This window comes from Phlebotomus papatasi, unplaced genomic scaffold (assembly GCF_024763615.1).
Source record: "Phlebotomus papatasi isolate M1 unplaced genomic scaffold, Ppap_2.1 HiC_scaffold_77, whole genome shotgun sequence".
In the NCBI taxonomy this organism is placed as follows: domain Eukaryota; kingdom Metazoa; phylum Arthropoda; class Insecta; order Diptera; family Psychodidae; genus Phlebotomus; species Phlebotomus papatasi.
Genome location: NW_026604969.1, coordinates 1177 through 20690, shown reverse-complemented (window position 1 = coordinate 20690; position 19514 = coordinate 1177). Strand labels below are relative to the sequence as shown.

Here is a 19514-nt window from a genome sequence, read left to right as displayed (position 1 = left end):
CATGTTTTCTTCCACATGGAAAACTTCAAATTCTACATCTATGCTACAAGCCACAGACATGATATCAAAGTTCAACTAGTAGCTGAGGTCGACACTAGAATATGCAGAGATGCTGTGCGTGCTGTGTACAACTGGAGTATCCAGGGAAATCTTGAGCGGATTAACCATCAGCAAGTATAAAGATGATCTACTGGAAATTAAATTTTAAATAAGGTCAGAAATTCAAATTTTATTTTATTCGTGGAGGATCTAAAAGAATTGTCAAACTCTATTGGTAAAATTTTAACTCCATTAAAGAAAAGTCCAAACAGAGAATATACAGCAGAAACCATCAGTGAAAAATTAAGAGAAATTGATGGAATTTTGAATAAAGTTAGACAAATTGTTTTAGAATTAAATTCAAGCACACATACTGAAGAAGAAACTCAATTAGCTAAACTTCTTATAAAAGACATCAAAGAAAATGCAGAATTAGCACGAGAAATTTTAAAGAAATCACAGGTTCACGAAGTACCAACCAATAGATCTGATTCTTCCAGTTCAAGAGAAACTAAGAAAATGACACAAGATTTTGATTTAAAAACCGCAACAAATCTGTTGCCGGTGATGACTGATTCTGAAGAGACGATCCGCCGTCTCACTGATTATATTGAGTTGTATGACTTGATGTTAGAATCTTCAAATAAATCATTAATGATACAATTTGTCTTGAAAACTCGATTAACTCAAACAGCGAAACTGAAATTGAGACAAAATTATAGTACTGTTTCGGAATTGTTGGAAGATATGAAAAAATTTTTACTCCCCCAGAAATCTGATACAGCTCTGGTGCGTAAATTATGTTCTGCCAAACAGGGAAAAGATTCTATTGATAAATTCGGCAAGTCTATCGAGGAATTATTCGTGGATTTAACTATTGCTCAGTCTGGAAATGATTCGGGAACTTTTGATGTGTTAAAAACACATAATGAAAGAATCGCGATAAATGCATTTGCGAACGGTCTTAAAAATGAAAATTTGTCGACAATAATCAAGGCAAGAAATTACGATACCCTTAAAGAGGCTGTCCGTGGAGCATTGGACGAAGATTCGTCGCGAAGTGAACATGCGAATGTATATCACTTCAGAGGTAAAAATTCTAAGCGGGGACATTACCGTAAATCTAACGCAGGTAATAATAATTCTCGATCAAATAACTCCCATGGACACAACAGCAGAGGCAAAAATCGAGGAAATTGTCGAGGTAATTCGCGGGGTAACTCTCGAGGAAATTCCCGCGGGAATTCACAATCTCATACGGGAAATCGCGGTAATAGTCAAAGCGGATCAAGGAATGCTGGCAATGCACAATCGGTTAGAGTAGCAGAAGGGGAAATGTCCAAGCATTCAGCGAATATGATGAATTCAATGACCCCTACAATCAGCAATATTACGATGACGAAGAAGAATGTTTTCGTACTTTCTTCAATTGAACAAAAAATTATTTTCCGCTGCGATGGTATGAATTTTGTGAGATTCCGTGCGAATGGTAAACATCTATGTTTTTTACTTGATACGGGTGCATCCATCAGTGTTTTGAAAAAAGAGAGTGTATCAAGTGACATGAAAATAAATGAAGAGCGAAAAATTAGAATAAATGGAATAAGTGGGTCAACGTATTCCTTAGGTTCAACTCAAGTTTCTTGTGAGATCAATGGAGAATATGTTGACCATGAGTTTTTGGTACTAAATACTTTACTAAAAGATGCTGACGGAATTATTGGTTCCGACTTTCTCGTTAAATTTAGCGCAATTATTAATTTTGAGGACACTAGTTTGTCTTTATGGTGCAATGAGAAAAATGTTACTGTGCCAGTGGAAACACTGGCCCAGTGCATAAACACAATAATTCCGCCAAGATGCGAAGTAGGGGAGACTGGGGCACATGTAATCATTTTCGATACATGCGAATTTGAGGTGATTTTCCAAGGACACCGTGATTTTTTGGAAAATATTTCTTAGCTCATGTTTTACCCTTGGGTATAGGCAATTCGTCGAGGGTAATGCGGATGCTGGAATACAATTGAGTTTTCCATAAAAATAAAATTTGTGTCACTGTGCATTTTTCTCTTTTCACAAAATACCTGGGGTAGAAGTAACCACTTTCTGGGGAGGAAGTAAACACCTTTTTTCCCACCCTTGAAATTAACTTTGCACCACTTTCGATTATTTTAATTACTTAAGAGATATATAAAGACTGTATATTTTTCAAAAAATCACGACACTTTTTACAAAGAATAATTAAAATAGCAAAAAAACTAAAAGCATGCATATCAAAGACATTTTTCAATGGATTTTCCCCATATTTTGACATCATGTGACTTTTTATTGAACACAGCGCCACCAATTTTTTTCGTAATCTATGAATTATAGATATTTCGCATGAAGGTCAATTTCCCGCTCTTTTACCTACTCATTTTGTGAAATTGAAATTGCCTGATTACATCTACCCCAAATGCTGTTTTCTGACTGTTTCGGCTCCAAACAGCTGAAAAGCCGAAGCTAGAGGAAGAGAATAATCCGAATCCCGTCAGATTATTCCCTTGCTCTGGTGAGAACTTCCTGGGGAATTCTTCCACTGTTTGGACTGACTCTCGGCTGTTTTCACGGCCTCTAGTAACGGCTCTTTCGAGCCACCGGGCTTTAGGCAGTAATGCCCCCTTGTGTAGGCTACCCCCGGGGGTGCCTCGAGAGAGTTTAACCAAGGTTAGAAATAAATTTCCAACCTTGCAGTCCGGCAAATGAATGCCTCTAGGGAAAAATTCCTCCAGAAATATTCTCAAAGCCTGCCCTAGGTCTTAAGGCTTCTTGAAGAGAAGCCGCTGTTTCCTGGCAGTAGGGAGCCAATTGGCCGCTGGTAATCCTTAGGCAATAGGATGCCGCTGGTCTTGGGCCAAAAGGGAGATGCGATTTCTCTGGAACAAGCACTCTCGTGCTGCTAGAAGTGAAACTCAGGAATCTCTATCGCAATCTGATTTATTTAACAAAAATTAACCCTATTTATACAAATCATTTTTACCCCACTTAATTACTAAGGTGAACTTCGTGAACCCATAATGCGTCATTGCAAAATTGCACATTCTTTATTTTGCTGACGAAAAAATGCTGATCAAGAAGTGAATGAACGGGTGTCATTAACACTAAGCATAATGACCTACTTTCAATAAGAATTTGACAATTTTCAATCTCTAATATCATAGAAACTACTTGTTAGAATGGTAGCAAATTGATATCAGATACAGTTAAGGATATAGAAAATAGGATGGTAAAAGTTTAGGATCGTTTAGCATCCTAGTTTTTTCAATATTTGCCGTTAAAGTGAGGCTTGTTTTGTATACTTCGTGAAATGACTCGATTTAACCAGAACTAAAATCCGTATATTAGTTAAACTATTCGTCTCTAATTGAAATGACAGGACATTCCTAGTAGTAAAAGTATCTAAAAATAGTGTAGTAGTCCTTAAATCCTTTAAGGATAAGTCATTGACTTAAAAAAGGGGTAACGAAAACCCTTGTAAAGTCTTGGTGAAGCCAAAACTTTCCAACTTTTGTGTTGAATAATTCGTATCCTTTTTAGGATGTGAGGACTTATGATGAATATCCTGGCGATTTAACTATTCAAAAGTAGTTCGATATGAATTAAAACCCATTATTATCCCTCAAAGATTAAAAAATCCTAATTTGAAAATAATTTGTATGAACGTGCATGTTCATCTTGAACATACTGGGGCCCGCGCCCTGGAATAACGGATCCTCTTAGTTGCTCTTGGAGTTGTTTCCTATGGCTTTTAGGATTCTGTATCTTTTTGTAAGGAAGTTCTGAAGTTCTTCCAAGGATGGAACCGTCGTTGTATCAGGCAAAGTCTCCTCAAAAGCTTTAGCAGTTTCAGAATCAAATTTGTTCATGGCGATGGATACGATTAAGGGATCCCAGGAACTGATGTCGTACTGAAGATTCTTAAGTCCCGTAAGAGACACGTTGATGCGATCATGTAGCCCAATAACATCTTCAGCGGAGTAGATTTTGAATTTCTTGTACCTGACTAAAGGTTTGACGTAAGATGCGACCAAAATCCTTTTGCTTTCATATCTGGTTTTAAGGATGCTGATAGCACTGGCATAATTGGCGTTGGAGAGTGTCAGGTGATCAATCAAGGACAGTGGTCCTTTTTCAAGATATGACATCAAATACTGGAGCCTTGTTACATCTTTGAGCCTTGGATTTTCGTGAATGACTGTGTTAAAGAGCTCAAAGAAGGAATGCCAATTTTCTTCGTTGCCGGAAAACTTCTTGATCTCAATGGCAGGTAGTTTGGGAAACTGGACTAACCAATGAGACAACAGTCTGATGTTTTCTTCAGTTGATGGAATTTCTTCTTCCGTTGGATTTGAATTAGCCATTCTGATAGTAGAGTTGTAGGGAATTATTGAAGAAAGCTTTGGTGTGTGTCAACACTGGACGTGTGATTTACCCAAATGTAATCTGATCCTCACTGTGCCTTCTTCGCGCGTCGTGGATTGCCGCTTCAATCTTCCAACGTTTGCACTTTTGATTTTCAATTGTAGATGAATTGTGTGAAATTAGTGCGGAATGTGACGTGTTGGACTTTGCGACCTCTCCGTGAGATAGTGATATCCGTGAATATATTTCGTGAGTGCGTGGATGGTTCAGTGAGTCTGAGATAATTCTGTATCTCTAGTGGATTTTGAAGATACGGAAGAATGTGTGGTGTCCCACAAGGAAAATGCCTGGATTGGCAAATTTATGAAGAAACACTCAGATATAGAGTGTTCTTGCCGCTTTTTTGATTCTTGGACTTCCACCCTCTTGTCTTCTCTAAAAGTGTTGCAGCGAGGTGGTGAGTCAATACGTTGTGGCAATCAGCGAATGTGATTGCTTTCCCAATGGATCTGGGCGGATGCTGGATTCTTTCTGGAAAGGCGTAAATTTCCCAGAAATTGATGAAGTCTGGTGAGTAAATTCACCGAAGATCAGTCAACTGATAAAGTGTTTTTCTCCTCGAGGATTGTGGAGAACGTTCTTATGGTAGTGACCTTCTGAATAAGATTTGGATGGATGTCGTCTGGACTGGACCTTGAAACGACGTTGGACTTTTCTCAATCTTCATTCGATGAGAACTGTAGTCTGGAACCTTCTGATGAGGTCGTCTAACGATAAAATATCGTTGAATCACCGGAGACAGGACTCGATGATGGATCCTGCGATGTTTCCTTAAAGAAATACTGCAGGCTGAAGATTTGGCAATGGATCCGGTTTGCCGTTGAATGGGAACACCGCTCGAGAATAGAGGGCACCCAACACAGATTGGAATAAATCTGCTGATCACGTGAGACTGGACTCAGTGATGGAATGACTTAGAAAAGTCGTCTGCGAACCTCCTGAAGACAACGGATGAAGGATGAGCTGTCCCAGGACACCTTCGCCGGAATCCTTCCAAGGAGTCGTGCACTACTTCTTGGAGAATTAGCTGTCTGCTGATGAGACGAGAAACGATGAAACTGATGTCAATCGCTGGTGAAATGACGTCTTATGGAGACTGACGTCACGGTGAGTCGAATATCTTTCCAAGATACTCTCGTTGGTATGGTCAGTGTCGCTGATAGATCACTGATGAGGTTCCCTTCTAACTGCTTGTCGTATGTCCACAGGGAAGAAGCAGTCCTCTGGTTGGTGATTAACGTCCTCTGCGTAGACACCTTGGGTTGGGACCTCAACGATGCCGGATAATCTTGTAAGGATTATCCGGCTCGAAGGACCATGTTTCGGCTCCAAACAGCTGAAAAGCCGAAGCTAGAGGAAGAGAATAATCCGAATCCCGTCAGATTATTCCCTTGCTCTGGTGAGAACTTCCTGGGGAATTCTTCCACTGTTTGGACTGACTCTCGGCTGTTTTCACGGCCTCTAGTAACGGCTCTTTCGAGCCACCGGGCTTTAGGCAGTAATGCCCCCTTGTGTAGGCTACCCCCGGGGGTGCCTCGAGAGAGTTTAACCAAGGTTAGAAATAAATTTCCAACCTTGCAGTCCGGCAAATGAATGCCTCTAGGGAAAAATTCCTCCAGAAATATTCTCAAAGCCTGCCCTAGGTCTTAAGGCTTCTTGAAGAGAAGCCGCTGTTTCCTGGCAGTAGGGAGCCAATTGGCCGCTGGTAATCCTTAGGCAATAGGATGCCGCTGGTCTTGGGCCAAAAGGGAGATGCGATTTCTCTGGAACAAGCACTCTCGTGCTGCTAGAAGTGAAACTCAGGAATCTCTATCGCAATCTGATTTATTTAACAAAAATTAACCCTATTTATACAAATCATTTTTACCCCACTTAATTACTAAGGTGAACTTCGTGAACCCATAATGCGTCATTGCAAAATTGCACATTCTTTATTTTGCTGACGAAAAAATGCTGATCAAGAAGTGAATGAACGGGTGTCATTAACACTAAGCATAATGACCTACTTTCAATAAGAATTTGACAATTTTCAATCTCTAATATCATAGAAACTACTTGTTAGAATGGTAGCAAATTGATATCAGATACAGTTAAGGATATAGAAAATAGGATGGTAAAAGTTTAGGATCGTTTAGCATCCTAGTTTTTTCAATATTTGCCGTTAAAGTGAGGCTTGTTTTGTATACTTCGTGAAATGACTCGATTTAACCAGAACTAAAATCCGTATATTAGTTAAACTATTCGTCTCTAATTGAAATGACAGGACATTCCTAGTAGTAAAAGTATCTAAAAATAGTGTAGTAGTCCTTAAATCCTTTAAGGATAAGTCATTGACTTAAAAAAGGGGTAACGAAAACCCTTGTAAAGTCTTGGTGAAGCCAAAACTTTCCAACTTTTGTGTTGAATAATTCGTATCCTTTTTAGGATGTGAGGACTTATGATGAATATCCTGGCGATTTAACTATTCAAAAGTAGTTCGATATGAATTAAAACCCATTATTATCCCTCAAAGATTAAAAAATCCTAATTTGAAAATAATTTGTATGAACGTGCATGTTCATCTTGAACACTGACCAATTATTAATTCTTTTGAAATAATGAGAATCTCAATTTCTTTAGTAAATGCATTAATATAATCCTAAAAGATGTAGGAAAGAACTGGTATTGCTACATTTCGATTATTTTACACAATTTTTAATTTCCAGGTGGAAATCCAAATGATCAAAATAATCGAAATATCAACATTTTCAGGAAAATGATTTTTATTTTTAAAGTATATTAGGATTTTATTGACCAATTTATCTGTGGACATACATCCCCATGGTATCTATGAATGCTTATGGGTTTTATCCTCTGGAGTCTTAAAATTAATGAAAAAAATCACAGTGTTTACAACTACCCCAGATTACTACTGCCCCAGTTCCCCCTAATAAGATATTTTGAAACAAATAAATTGAATGATTCTGTGATTGTGCCAAAAGAAGTATGTAAAGGTGTGTTTGTGGCAGGAATGATTGTTAGACCGACGAATGGTTTGATTCCAGTACGATTCTTGAATGTTAGAGATGAATGTGTAACTTTGAAAAATCTTATGCCCGAAAGTCACAATGCGGAAAATTATTTTATCGGAAAATTTAACGAAAATTATAATTCTCATGAACGTGTTAAAAGCTTATTAAAGGAATTGGACCTTGGTTATTTAGAAGGAGAGGAAAAATTGTCTATTGAGAAGATCTGCGCAAAATACGCTGATGTCTTTCATCTTGAAAAGGACACTTTAACCATTACTAATGTATACCAACAATCCATAAATCTGAAACCCGATGCCCATCCAGTATATTTTAAACCTTACCGCTTGCCGCAAGCTCATAAGAAAGAAATACATAGGCAGGTAGAAGGGATGCTGAGAGATGGAATTATAGAAGAAACGCGAAGCGAATGGTCTGCTCCTTTACTCATTGTACCTAAGAAAAGTACGAATGGGGATAAAAAATGGCGTGTAGTAATTGACTACAGATTACTCAATAAACAGCTTCAGGACGACAAGTTTCCTTTGCCCAATATTTCGGAAATACTTGATTCCTTATCAGGTGCTATTTATTTTTCTCATCTCGATTTGTCTCAGGGATACTATCAATTAGAATTAGCTAAAAAATCGCGAGCGTGCACATCATTCGGTACAGATCGTGGTCAGTATCAGATGACGAGATTACCTATGGGCCTTAAGATAAGTCCCAGTTCATTTTCTCGCATGATGACAGTGGCCATGAGTGGTTTGAATTACGAAAAATGTTTCGTGTATCTCGATGATTTGATAGTATTCAGCAGAAATTTAGTAGAACACAATAAAAATTTAATCACAGTTTTTCAAAGATTGCGAGAGGTAAAATTAAAGTTAAACGTTAAAAAATGCGAGTTCCTTAAACGGCAAATTCTTTATTTAGGTCATGAGATTTCAGTCGATGGTATTAGACCAGATCCGGAAAAAGCTGAATCAGTAAAACAATATCCGATATCTAAGAATTCTTTGGAAGTAAAATGGTTCACCGCGTTTGTAAATTATTACCGTAAATTTATTAAAAATTTTGCAACACTCGCAGCACCACTTAATAATTTAACAAGGAAATCAGTAAAGTTCGATTGGACTCCTGAATGTCAAAATTCTTTTGAGACTTTAAAAAATGCATTACTACACCTTCCCATATTGCAATATCCTGATTTTACTGAGGAAAACACATTCAGCATTCGAACAGATGCTTCAGGTATTGCAATCGGTGCAGTCTTGAGTAATAAGGACGACAGACCAGTTGCTTTTGCAAGTAGACCACTAAATAAGGCAGAGCGTAATTACGAGACCATTGACAAAGAGCTTCCTGCTATTGTCTGGGCTTGTAAATACTTTAGGCCTTATATTTTTGGAAGAAAATTTAAGATATACACTGACCATAGACCATTAATTTTATTTTTCAGTTTGAAAAATCCATCAAGTCGACTGATGAGATTTCGATTACAATTTGAGGAATTTGATTTTTCTGTAGAATATATAAAAGGAAAAGAAAATGTAGCTGCAGACGCTTCATCGCGAATTGTAGTTACGTCTAAAGAACTGAAAGAATTAAATTCCGATGAATCAGAAAAAGAAATTAATGTAATGACAAGAGCTCAGAGAGCTAAACTGAATGAATTGTCTATGAACGATCCAGGTTCGATTATTAATAATTCTAAGGATGTGTGGCCTGATCAACCGCATATTGTAGAAGTATTGAAAAAACCTAAAACATGTATCGAACTTCGGTGTGTGTCTAAACTAGATCCAAATGCATTAAAAGGTAAAGAATTCGTATCAAATTCAAAAAAAAGAAGTTATTTATATCCCTTTTATCGGTCAATTGATGCGCGAGACGCGTTGTTGAGAGTGTTTTCAAATTTGTGTAAGGAGTATAATATTATGGAAGTAGTGTTAATTATTCAAGAAAATAATACACTAATATCAGACTTCCTAAAATATTTAAAGCGCGCTAATAGTAAAAATATCCTTAGGACCGGTCCAAGAATTCTTATCGTAAAAGGAGTACAAGAAATTAAATCAAAAGAGACCAGGGATTTGATTTTGAACGAATTTCACATCTTGCCAACTAGTGGCCATGCGGGCGTAAGAAGAATGTATAATAATATTAAGAAACATTATGTACTGAGTTGGTGGAAAGTGATACTCATCGCTGAGGTGGTTGCCCAAAGACTGAATATATTTCCAACAGTATTTACAGATATACATCACAAAGTACAATATGGAATGCTGATCGAGCATTCCACTACATCACCCCCTTTTGGAGTATGATCTTTAGAATTTGGTTTTAGAATATATAAAGGAGAATGGTCAAATCCGGTCCCGGAATCGCCACGAACGGGACCTATGTCATTGGATAGACATTAGTATAGGTAACAACTTTTGTTCTGGGATCAATGTTCTAAACCATGGAGGAACAGTTCTAGAGCATAAAAACTATTTTTTACAATGATGAAGAATGATCAAAAGTATATGGGCGCTGGTTCATCTTCATACAAAAATTAGAATAGACGCATTTTGAAAATATTGATATAAGGTTGAGAAAAATGCCGGGACCCAGGACGATAAACGCTGGGAGTCCTTGTAAAAAAGGCCTTTATCCTTCCGAAAAATCGTTGTTTTGACTACGAATTATACAAGAACTGCTAAAGTGATCTTGATGAAATTCGGTATAGGGTCACTGCATGTTTTAAACTTTTTATTTATGCATACCACCCCCTCCCTCCACCCTCCGTTCTGGTAGCCCTCATACAAAATGGGGGCACTTTACTTTATAACTCCTTTCTAAGACGATGTAGAAAGCTGATATTCAACAAGGGAACAATACTTATAGAAGACTTTTCAATCATGAATGTTAACCCGCTCCTCCACCACCCCTTCTAGTAATCCTATACAAAATGAGAGCATTTTGACCTCCTTTCTGAGAAGAAGTAGTTGGTTTGTAAAAGAATGAAAAAAAAATGAATAACTAATAACGTTAACAATAATTTTCTAGATTTTATATGCATTTATAGACATCTAGTCGAATTACAGCTTTCTGCCTCCTTTTAGAAAGGAGTTATAAGGTAAAATAGTCTTATTTTGTATGGGGGCTACCAGAAGGGGTGATGGAGGAAGAGTTTGGTCAGTATGGTTAAAAAGTCTTCTTTAAGCCTTGTTTCCATGCTGTATTTCAACTTCCTATCTTTTCTCAGAAAGGAGTTATAAGGTGAAATGCTCTCATTTTGTATGAGGGCTACCAGAAAGGGGACCACTGGAGGGAGATATTATACATGGATTAGAAGTCTTCCCTAAGCTTTGTTCCCTTACCCAATTTCAGCTTTATACCTCCTCTTAGAAAGGAGTTATAAGGTAAAGCGCCCCCATTTTGTATGGGGGCTATCAGAATGGAGAGTGGGGGGAGGGGGTGATATGCATGGATAAAAACTTTAAGTCATACAGTGACCCTATACCGAATTTCATCAAGATCACTTTAGCCGTTCTTGCGTAATTCGTTGTCAAAACAGCGATTTATCGAAAGGATAAAGGCATTTTTACAAGGACTCCCAGCGTTTATCGTCCTGGGTCCCGGCAATTTTTCAATCTTATATCAGTACCTACAAAATGCACCTATTCTCGTTTGTGGCGATTCCGGGACCAGCGCCCATATACTTTTGACCATTCTCCTTTTGAATTTTGATTTTTTTTTGAATTTTGAATTTTGAATTTAGTATTTTCTTTTTTCTTTTACATTCTGCATACAGTATTTCCCTTTTTTTTGTTTTTTTTTTGTTAATTTTGTTTTTGAAGTTATAATAGTAGATATAATTTTTCTTAATATTTAAGTAACTATAAACCTTTTTTTTTTTAAGTTAATATTTCTTATCTTGAATTTAGTAATTACTTATAAATCAACTTTTCAAATCTTAATGTGTTTATTTTTAATTATAACTATTAGTACTTGAGGCCTCAATTACTGTATTATTTAAAAAACTTTAATCTATTATTATGAACTATAATTTCTTTACCATTACTTAGATTTCTGAGTTTACTATTGACGCCTAGTCTATTTATTATTATATATGGGCCTGTATAAGGACTTTCCTGCTTAGTCCGACCTTCATTGGTAACTATAACTAGATCATTGATTTTAAAGTTAATTATAGAAATTAGTTCTTTTTGTGTTCTTTTTAATTTTTCTTTCATAAGGAATTCCTTTGCTTTTTCGTGCGATTTTTGTAAGCGAAACTTTAATTCACTAACATATGCATCGTAATTATATATTGGTGTCGAGAAGCGATCATCAATATTTAGGGATGTCAGTTTCCCAAAAATCAATTGAAAAGGGGTGTAATTAGTGTCTAAATGGGGCGTATTATTGTAGGTAAATACAAAATAAGGTATCCACACATCCCAATCATCACAATCGCTAAAAGATAGTAAATATGAGTTTAAAACTCGGTGCATTCTTTCTACACTACCTAGCGTTTGGTGATGATAGGGAGTGGATCGTGAATGGTTTATGTGCAATAGCTCGCAAATGCTGGTAAAAGTTTCGTTTACAAACTCACGTCCTAAGTCTGTTTTGAGTGTTCTAAAATGACCGAATTTTAAAATAAAGTTTTCAACTATGGCTTTCGCTACTGTGTGACTTTCTTTATTTGGTAAGGGTATTATTTCAATAAACTTGGAAAGTTCACACTGTAACGTTAGCGCATACTTTTTACCGTTTGATGTTTCATGTAACGGGCTTACTAGATCTGCTTGTATCGTCTCAAAACTAGAACTTGGAGTTTCCGTTATTTGCAAAGGTTCCTTAACGTGTCTATGAATCTTATTTGTGGCGCATTGTATACAAGCTTGTACGTAATCTCTAACCATTTTGCGCATTCCCTTCCAAACGTAAAATTTTTTTATTCTTTTCATAGTCTTGGCTATGCCAAAATGTCCTCCGGTGGGCGTATCGTGAAATTCGTTGATCAACTTAAGCATTTCGTTTTTATTGGTAATTACCTTTGGAGGTGCGTAAAGAGCGATTTTTAGTGGATCCACTTCATTTCGTTGCAACGATTCATAAAATGTTTTAAATTCTCTTACACTTATGTATGAGAACAATTTATCATCCATTGAAAATGCTACTCGAAAGTCGGCATTCTTTTGTTTCTTTATTATATTCTTTATAGAATTAAAGATATCGCCCAAATATCTTTTTATATCCTCCTGAGTGCACTCGATTTTTGAAATGTTATTACTCTTTACTTTATGTCTTTCGATCAAAATCGAAGACTTGCTCGCAAAATTTCAATCTTTAATTGAGAACTCAACACGTGTTAAATTTTTTATTTCTGACAATGATTGACATATCCAAACTAAAGGGTCTACAAAAGGAATTGTTTCTGACACTGGGGCTTTATTTGACGAAATGGGCTCTTTTTTAGCCATTGCCCTGGTTAATACATTTACGTCATGTTCTACTGGAATAAGTGATTTTAATTCTTCTGAAGAAATAATAATTCTGCTGAGGGCATCAGCACAATTTAAATTACCAGGACGATAGACTACATCAAAATCATAATCCATCAACTCAAGTCGAACATTATTTAATTTAGAAGATAGTGAACGATTTGAAAAGAGACCGACTAACGGTCTATGGTCCGTAACTAGAGTAAACCGTTTCCCGTAGACATATGGATGGAAGTACATGATAGCCCAATGCGCCGCGAGAAGTTCCTTAATAATTATAGGCTTTTTCAACTCATGTTTATGAAGGCTCTTACTCGCAAATGCGATCGGTTTGTCAGATCCAATCTCCCCTTGTGACAATACTGCACCATACGCGAATTGAGAACTGTCAGTGGTTATAATTAATTTTTGGTTATCATCCGGGTAGGCTAAAATTTCAGGAGACATTAATTTTGCTTTTAATTCTTCGAAAGCGTCATTGCATTCTTTACTCCAATTAAAAATTACGTTTTTTTTGAAAGATGATATAGTGGGGCCGAAATTTTTGCAAAGTTTTGAACAAAACGCCGATAATAATTGCAAAACGACACAAAGCGACGTACATCATCCGCATTTTGTGGTGTAGGGTAATTTTTTATTGCGTGAATTTTTTTAGGATCGGGTAGAATTCCCTTATCCGTTACAAGATGGCCTAAATAGGTAACCTCTTTATTCAAGAATGAACACTTCGCCGGATTGAGTTTAAGATTATACTTTCTAAGTCTTTGAAAAATTTTAATCAAATTTTCGTTATGAAGCTTGACATTACAGCCAAACACAATAACATCATCAACATATAAGAAAGCACAATCTGGCGAGAGTCCTGATAAAGCTATTGATAACATTCTCTGGAAACTGTTAGCGGATACTTTAAGTCCGAAAGGAAGTCTTTTAAAATGATAGTGATTTGATCTTGAAGTGAATGCAGTTAAAGGGCGTGACTCTTCATCGAGTTCAATTTGGTGAAATGAAGTTTTAAGATCTAAAGTAGAAAAATATTTTGCCCGTCCAAGATCATCTAAAATTTCGTTTATTCGGGGTAGCGGAAATTTATCCCCCATTATTCTTTTGTTTAATTTTCTAAAATCTACGACGAGACGCCACTTTTTCGAAGAATCTATGGATTTCTTAGGTACCAAAAGCAATGGAGAATTATAACTACTGACAGATGCTTCAATACAGTCCTGTTTTAAAAGTTCATCTACTTGTAAATTAATTTCAGGAAGTTGTGTCTTTGGTACACGATAATTTCGGATAAATACCGGAGATATGTCAGTTAATGAGATTTTTTGTTTGTAAAAATTATTTACTGTTAAATTATCATTTTCTAAACAAAAAATTTCGTGGTATTTTATACAGATATCTATAATACTTTCCAATGCAAAATCCGGTATTGTGCTCAAATTTAACTCTTTTAAAAGTTGTTTAATGCATTCATCTTAGTATTTTTCAAGGAATTAACCGAGGCATTCTTTATATTAAAAACATGGTATGCCGAAAGAGGTTCTAGTTCTGGTGTAAAATCTTTAATTACTACTTCCTCTTCATTTGTGTTAATTAATTTTATATAAGCAGTACCTCGAACGATACTGTTAGCAACAAAGACACCTTCCTGGATCTCATTCATTCATTCATTTTCAACCGCTTATCCCTATTGGGGTCGCGGGCCCATGACATCCAAATTAGCAGCCCACGCTTGTCGATCCTCCGCCACTTCAGGAAGATGTTCGGGTTCGATCCCGAGGCGTTCCAAGGCAAGATTCTGAATTTGATTCAGCCACCTTGTCCTAGGTCTGCCTCGAGGCCGAGGTCTCCTCACAATGGCTTGCATAGCTTTTCTAGGGAATCTTTCTTCATTCATGCGTTGAACATGTCCATACCATCGAAGTTGTGATCTCTCAACCCGAAGAAGCAGCTCCTCGACTCTTAGTTCCTCACGAACGGCCACATTCCTCACTCGATCTCTACGAGTGATTCCCTTAACCGCTTGAAGGTACCTCATCTCGGCAGCTTGTACTCGCGATCTTACCCTTTCGGTCATTACCCAAATCTCATGACCATAGGTGAGAATAGGAATGAACACAGCTTTAAAGACCGATAATTTAGCCGATCGACTAAGCTCGACCTTCCTCAGCACGCTTCTGCCAAGCTCCCTCATAACTGCAGAAGCCTGACCGATTCGCGACGAGAGTTCTGCCTCCATCCTATCATCACTCGTGAATAACACCCCGAGATACTTGAACTTCTCCACCTGTGTCAATGAGTCTCCACTAACATGTAGAGTGCATTCCACAGATTGTCGGGAAATCACCATTACTTCCGACTTACCCACGTTCACCTTCATACCTGTTTCGGCACAAACATTTACAAATCGGTCAAGTGTGCGCTGAAGCTCTTCTTCGGAAGATCCAAAAAGAACCAAATCATCTGCATAGAGGAAATGGCTCACCCTGAAATCCCCAATACGAATCGCATTCCGCTCCCGACTGCGTTCCATAATCTTGTCCATGTATATTATGAACAACAATGGTGATAGAACACACCCTTGACGCAGTCCAACACCCACTTGAAAACCTTCCGATTTGGATCCGTTTACACGAACACAGCTACTACAGTCTCTGTACAATGACTGAATGGCTCCTACCAATTCTTCATCCAGTCCGTACTCGTGCAGTACATCCCAAAGTTGTTCTCTCGGTACTCGGTCATATGCTTTTTCCAAATCTATGAAACAAGCATACTCCCAAGCCTTTTCGACAATCATCCTCAGGGTGAAAAGCTGATCCGTGGTGCTTCTACCAGGTCTGAAACCGCATTGTTCCTCACCCAGTCTGGGTTCGACTATTTCTCGGCATCTTCTCTCAAGGATTTTGGCATACACTTTGCCGGGCAAACTCAGAAGGGAAATTCCCCTATAATTGGAGCAATCTTTCTTGTTTCCCTTCTTGAATATGGGTACAATGACCCCAACTTGCCAGTCCTTTGGTGCTCTCCCACTTTGCCAAGCCACCTTAATGACACGCGTGAGCCAATTAACACCCACTATACCCATGAGTTTTAGCATTTCGGGACGTATTTCGTCAATTCCTGCAGCTTTTCCATCTTTCAATTTACTAATCGCATACAGGACTTCACTCTCTGAAGGACTACTTTCCTCCCTGCCTTTACTCGTGGGTACGTCATCATCAGTGCCTTGCTGAGGATTGAGCAATTCTGAGAAGTACTCTTTCCAGCGATTTAAAACCTCTTCCTCTTTTGTCAGAAGATTCCCTTCCTTGGATGTTACTCCTTGGATGGAATTGCTCTTCTTCCCTCGGAGTCTTCGGACTGTTTGCCAGAAAGTTTTGTTTGCCGTCCTATAGTCAAGCTCCAGCTTTTCACCGAACTTTTTCCACGCCTCCTCTCTAGCGGCTTTAACTGCGAGCTTTGCAGCCTTTCGCGCCTCAACATAACGATCACGAGAATCAGAATCCTTACGTTGTATGTACAACTTGTAAGCCTTCTTTTTCTCTCCAACGGCTTCTTTTACTCCCGGTGTTCCCCACCAAGATGACCGTTTCACGTTGTTCGTCACATTAATGCGCTTAACGCCACAAGCTTCTGTAGCCGAGGCCAAAATGGCTGTTTGGAAGCAGGCCCATTCAGCCTCTATGTCAGAAGGAGACTGTGGAATTTGTTCAAACCTTTCTTGTATGCCCTTCACAAATTTTTCCTCAACGTCTTTCTTCTTGAGACTCTCCCACCTAATGCATTTAAGCACTTTGCTCTTACCCTTAGGTAGAGCGGGAGGATCTTCGTTGAGGTTAATTTTTGCAAAGAGCAGGTGGTGATCAGTTGACAGTTCAGCACTGTTAAAAACTCGAACGTCTTGGACAATTCTTCTATCAACACCGGGAACCAGGACAAAGTCAATTATTGACTTAAGTCCTCGTTTTGTGTCTTCCCAGGTGTATTTATGAATCTCCTTATGCTGGAAAAAGGTATTCATGATCGAATAACCTTTGATTGCGCAGAAATCCAGCAACATTTTACCGTTCGGGTTCTCACTCTTATCCCCGTTCTTCCCAATCACACCCCTCCATGTGTCAGAGTCAACACCAACATGGGCATTGAAATCCCCAAACAACACAACTGAATCCGCTTCAGAAGATGCCTTATTCAGGACTTCCTCCACTTCATCTAGGAAAGCTGGGTACTCTGACGATGCGTTCGGTGCGTACACCTGCAACACCGCCAGGGAAGATCTCTCAAGTTTGATCTTGATACCCATCACTCTCCCACTGTGTGTCCAGACATCACAAACCCTGTCTAAAAGCCGAGGGCTTGTGAGTATCCCCACACCCGCCTGTGCAGACATTTCCGGTGCCACTCCGGATAGGAAAAGTTGCCACCCTTCCTCAAGATCCACAGTTCCACTACCTCTTTGCTTAGTAGACGAAACACCAATTATATCTAATTGGATTCTTTTTGCTTCGCTCTTAAGCTCCTGGTGCTTCCCTGTGAGTGAAAAGATATTCCATGTAGCCATTCTGACGTGCCGTTGTCGTCGAGATAGGCTTGTCAAACATGATGTCACTCCAGAGCCTCTTCCGTTACTATGGTGCCCTCCGACCCCGGGACCAGCGGTTGAAGCAACAGCTTGTCCGTCCATTGTCTCGCGTAGGTCGTTTCCGGTGCAATCCGTCCGACATCCGAGGCTCTTTGTTGTGTTTTTTTGCTGACAGGTTACTGTGACAACAGGGTGCAAACCTGATGCACAGGCCTCCTTACCCAGGAGACACGGGTTTTGGGGTGGTCCGCGGTTTAGTATTCACTAAGGCCTTCTCGTAGACGCAAAGATGCCGATACGTGCCTATAGCTATTTCCAAACAAACTATAGCCAGTTCTAAAACCAACTACAGCCATTCCCTATCCGCCACCTGGGACGCGCCCGATGGGTACCCCAACCACACGGGCCTTCCTGGATCTCTTTGGACAAAATTACTGAATCTTCATCTATTAATGTTTCAATTTTTCTTATAATTTCGCATCGGGGTGGAATTACTATAACATTTTCGTCAATATGATTGTAAATAGGTATAGTAATTAAACAGTCATGTAAACAAATTTTTAAAATCCAATTTTCAAAATCTAATGAACAACCATATTTTATCAAAAAATCTCTACCTAAAATCACATATGGTGTAATAGGAACATATTCATCAATAATTTGGAAATCATGATTTAATTTTATTCCGGAACCAAAGTCTAACGCCAAAGAATACACACCAATTGTTCGAAATTTTTCACGTGATATTCCTTTTAGTAAACAAAATTTTGATACATTTATTTGTACATTTCTAGCTAGATGTGCTTTGCATATTGAAATATCAGCACCGCTGTCAACCAGAACAGTGACAGGGTGACCATTTAGTTTGATTTTAATAAAAGTGCCATTAGATATATTTAAGCAATAGCAATTTGATTCAATAATTTTGTCTTGGACTGTATTTTTTATTGATGTTGCGTATAATGCTCTGGTATTTCGTGAACAATTATAGACGGATTTTGCTGGTGTTCCGTTTCTAAAAAATGAACGTTACGCGGATTATTATTTTGTCCATTACGGGAAGTATTTTGTGAATAATATTGATTTCCCGATTGATTGTAGTTTCGTCCTCGATTGTTATTGTCAGAACCGTCATTGTCTTGTCTATAGCTTCCGCGTCCTGATCCAGAACCGCCTCTCGTATTACCACGAGAAGATCTTTCACGGATAGAATTTTCTCGACCTCGGGACGTGTTGTTATTAGAAAAATGTCCACGAGATTTATTAGATCCTCTACCCCTTTGATGTTTGCCACCACCACGTTTATAGGTGTAAATTTTTGCTTCTTGAGGGGTGGTCTCTGATTCTAACGCAATAGACGAGGCACAGGATAGTGTTTTAGGCCGGGCAGCTCTGACAACAGTTAGCACTGGTTCATTTAGACCAGCTGTAAAAGCAAGTAAGCCCAGTTCATCATTTATTGATCGAATAACTGATGAATTATTCGTACCGCGATTAGAAATTTGAACATCATTAAGCTCGGCTACTAAAGCTTCCATTTCTTCACTAAACTTTGCAACCGATCGATTTCCTTGCTTCAGTTTATTAATATCGGAAGTTATTTTTTGAACTGTGCGCCCAGATTTAAAATTATTAAGGAGTAGATCCCTAAATTATGCTACGGTCTTTGGCTCGTCATTACCTACAAGCTTGTTTTTTGCCTTCTGAGAAATGCGAGTACGAAAAACAAATTTTAAAAATTTCTCTATTTTAGCATCGTCTCTCAAATCTTCACTCATAAGCTCTACAAGTTCAACAAAATTATGGAGATTTTCTTGAGTCCCGTCGAACTCAGGTACAACTTTCAAAATTGAAACTACGTTAAATTCACCCATTTTTGTATCAGAAATATTATCCTGTTTTTTTGAATCAACAACA

General features: G+C 38.2%; 2 protein-coding genes across 2 annotated transcripts; both read right to left on the bottom strand.

Annotated features, from left to right (window-relative positions):
• Window positions 1–3794: 3794 nt before the first annotated feature.
• On the bottom strand, window positions 3795–4439 carry LOC129809375 (uncharacterized). Its single transcript, XM_055859184.1, has one exon. It carries the CDS (start codon window positions 4437–4439, stop codon window positions 3795–3797), a length of 645 nt encoding a protein of 214 aa, XP_055715159.1.
• A 641-nt stretch (window positions 4440–5080) lies between these two features.
• Window positions 5081–17576, bottom strand: LOC129809374 (uncharacterized). The gene is made up of 2 exons (XM_055859183.1): window positions 16024–17576; window positions 5081–5258 (listed from the first exon to the last, which is right to left on the bottom strand). Exons 1-2 carry the CDS (start codon window positions 17574–17576, stop codon window positions 5081–5083), a joined length of 1731 nt encoding a protein of 576 aa, XP_055715158.1.
• Between the last annotated feature and the right edge of the window lie 1938 nt (window positions 17577–19514).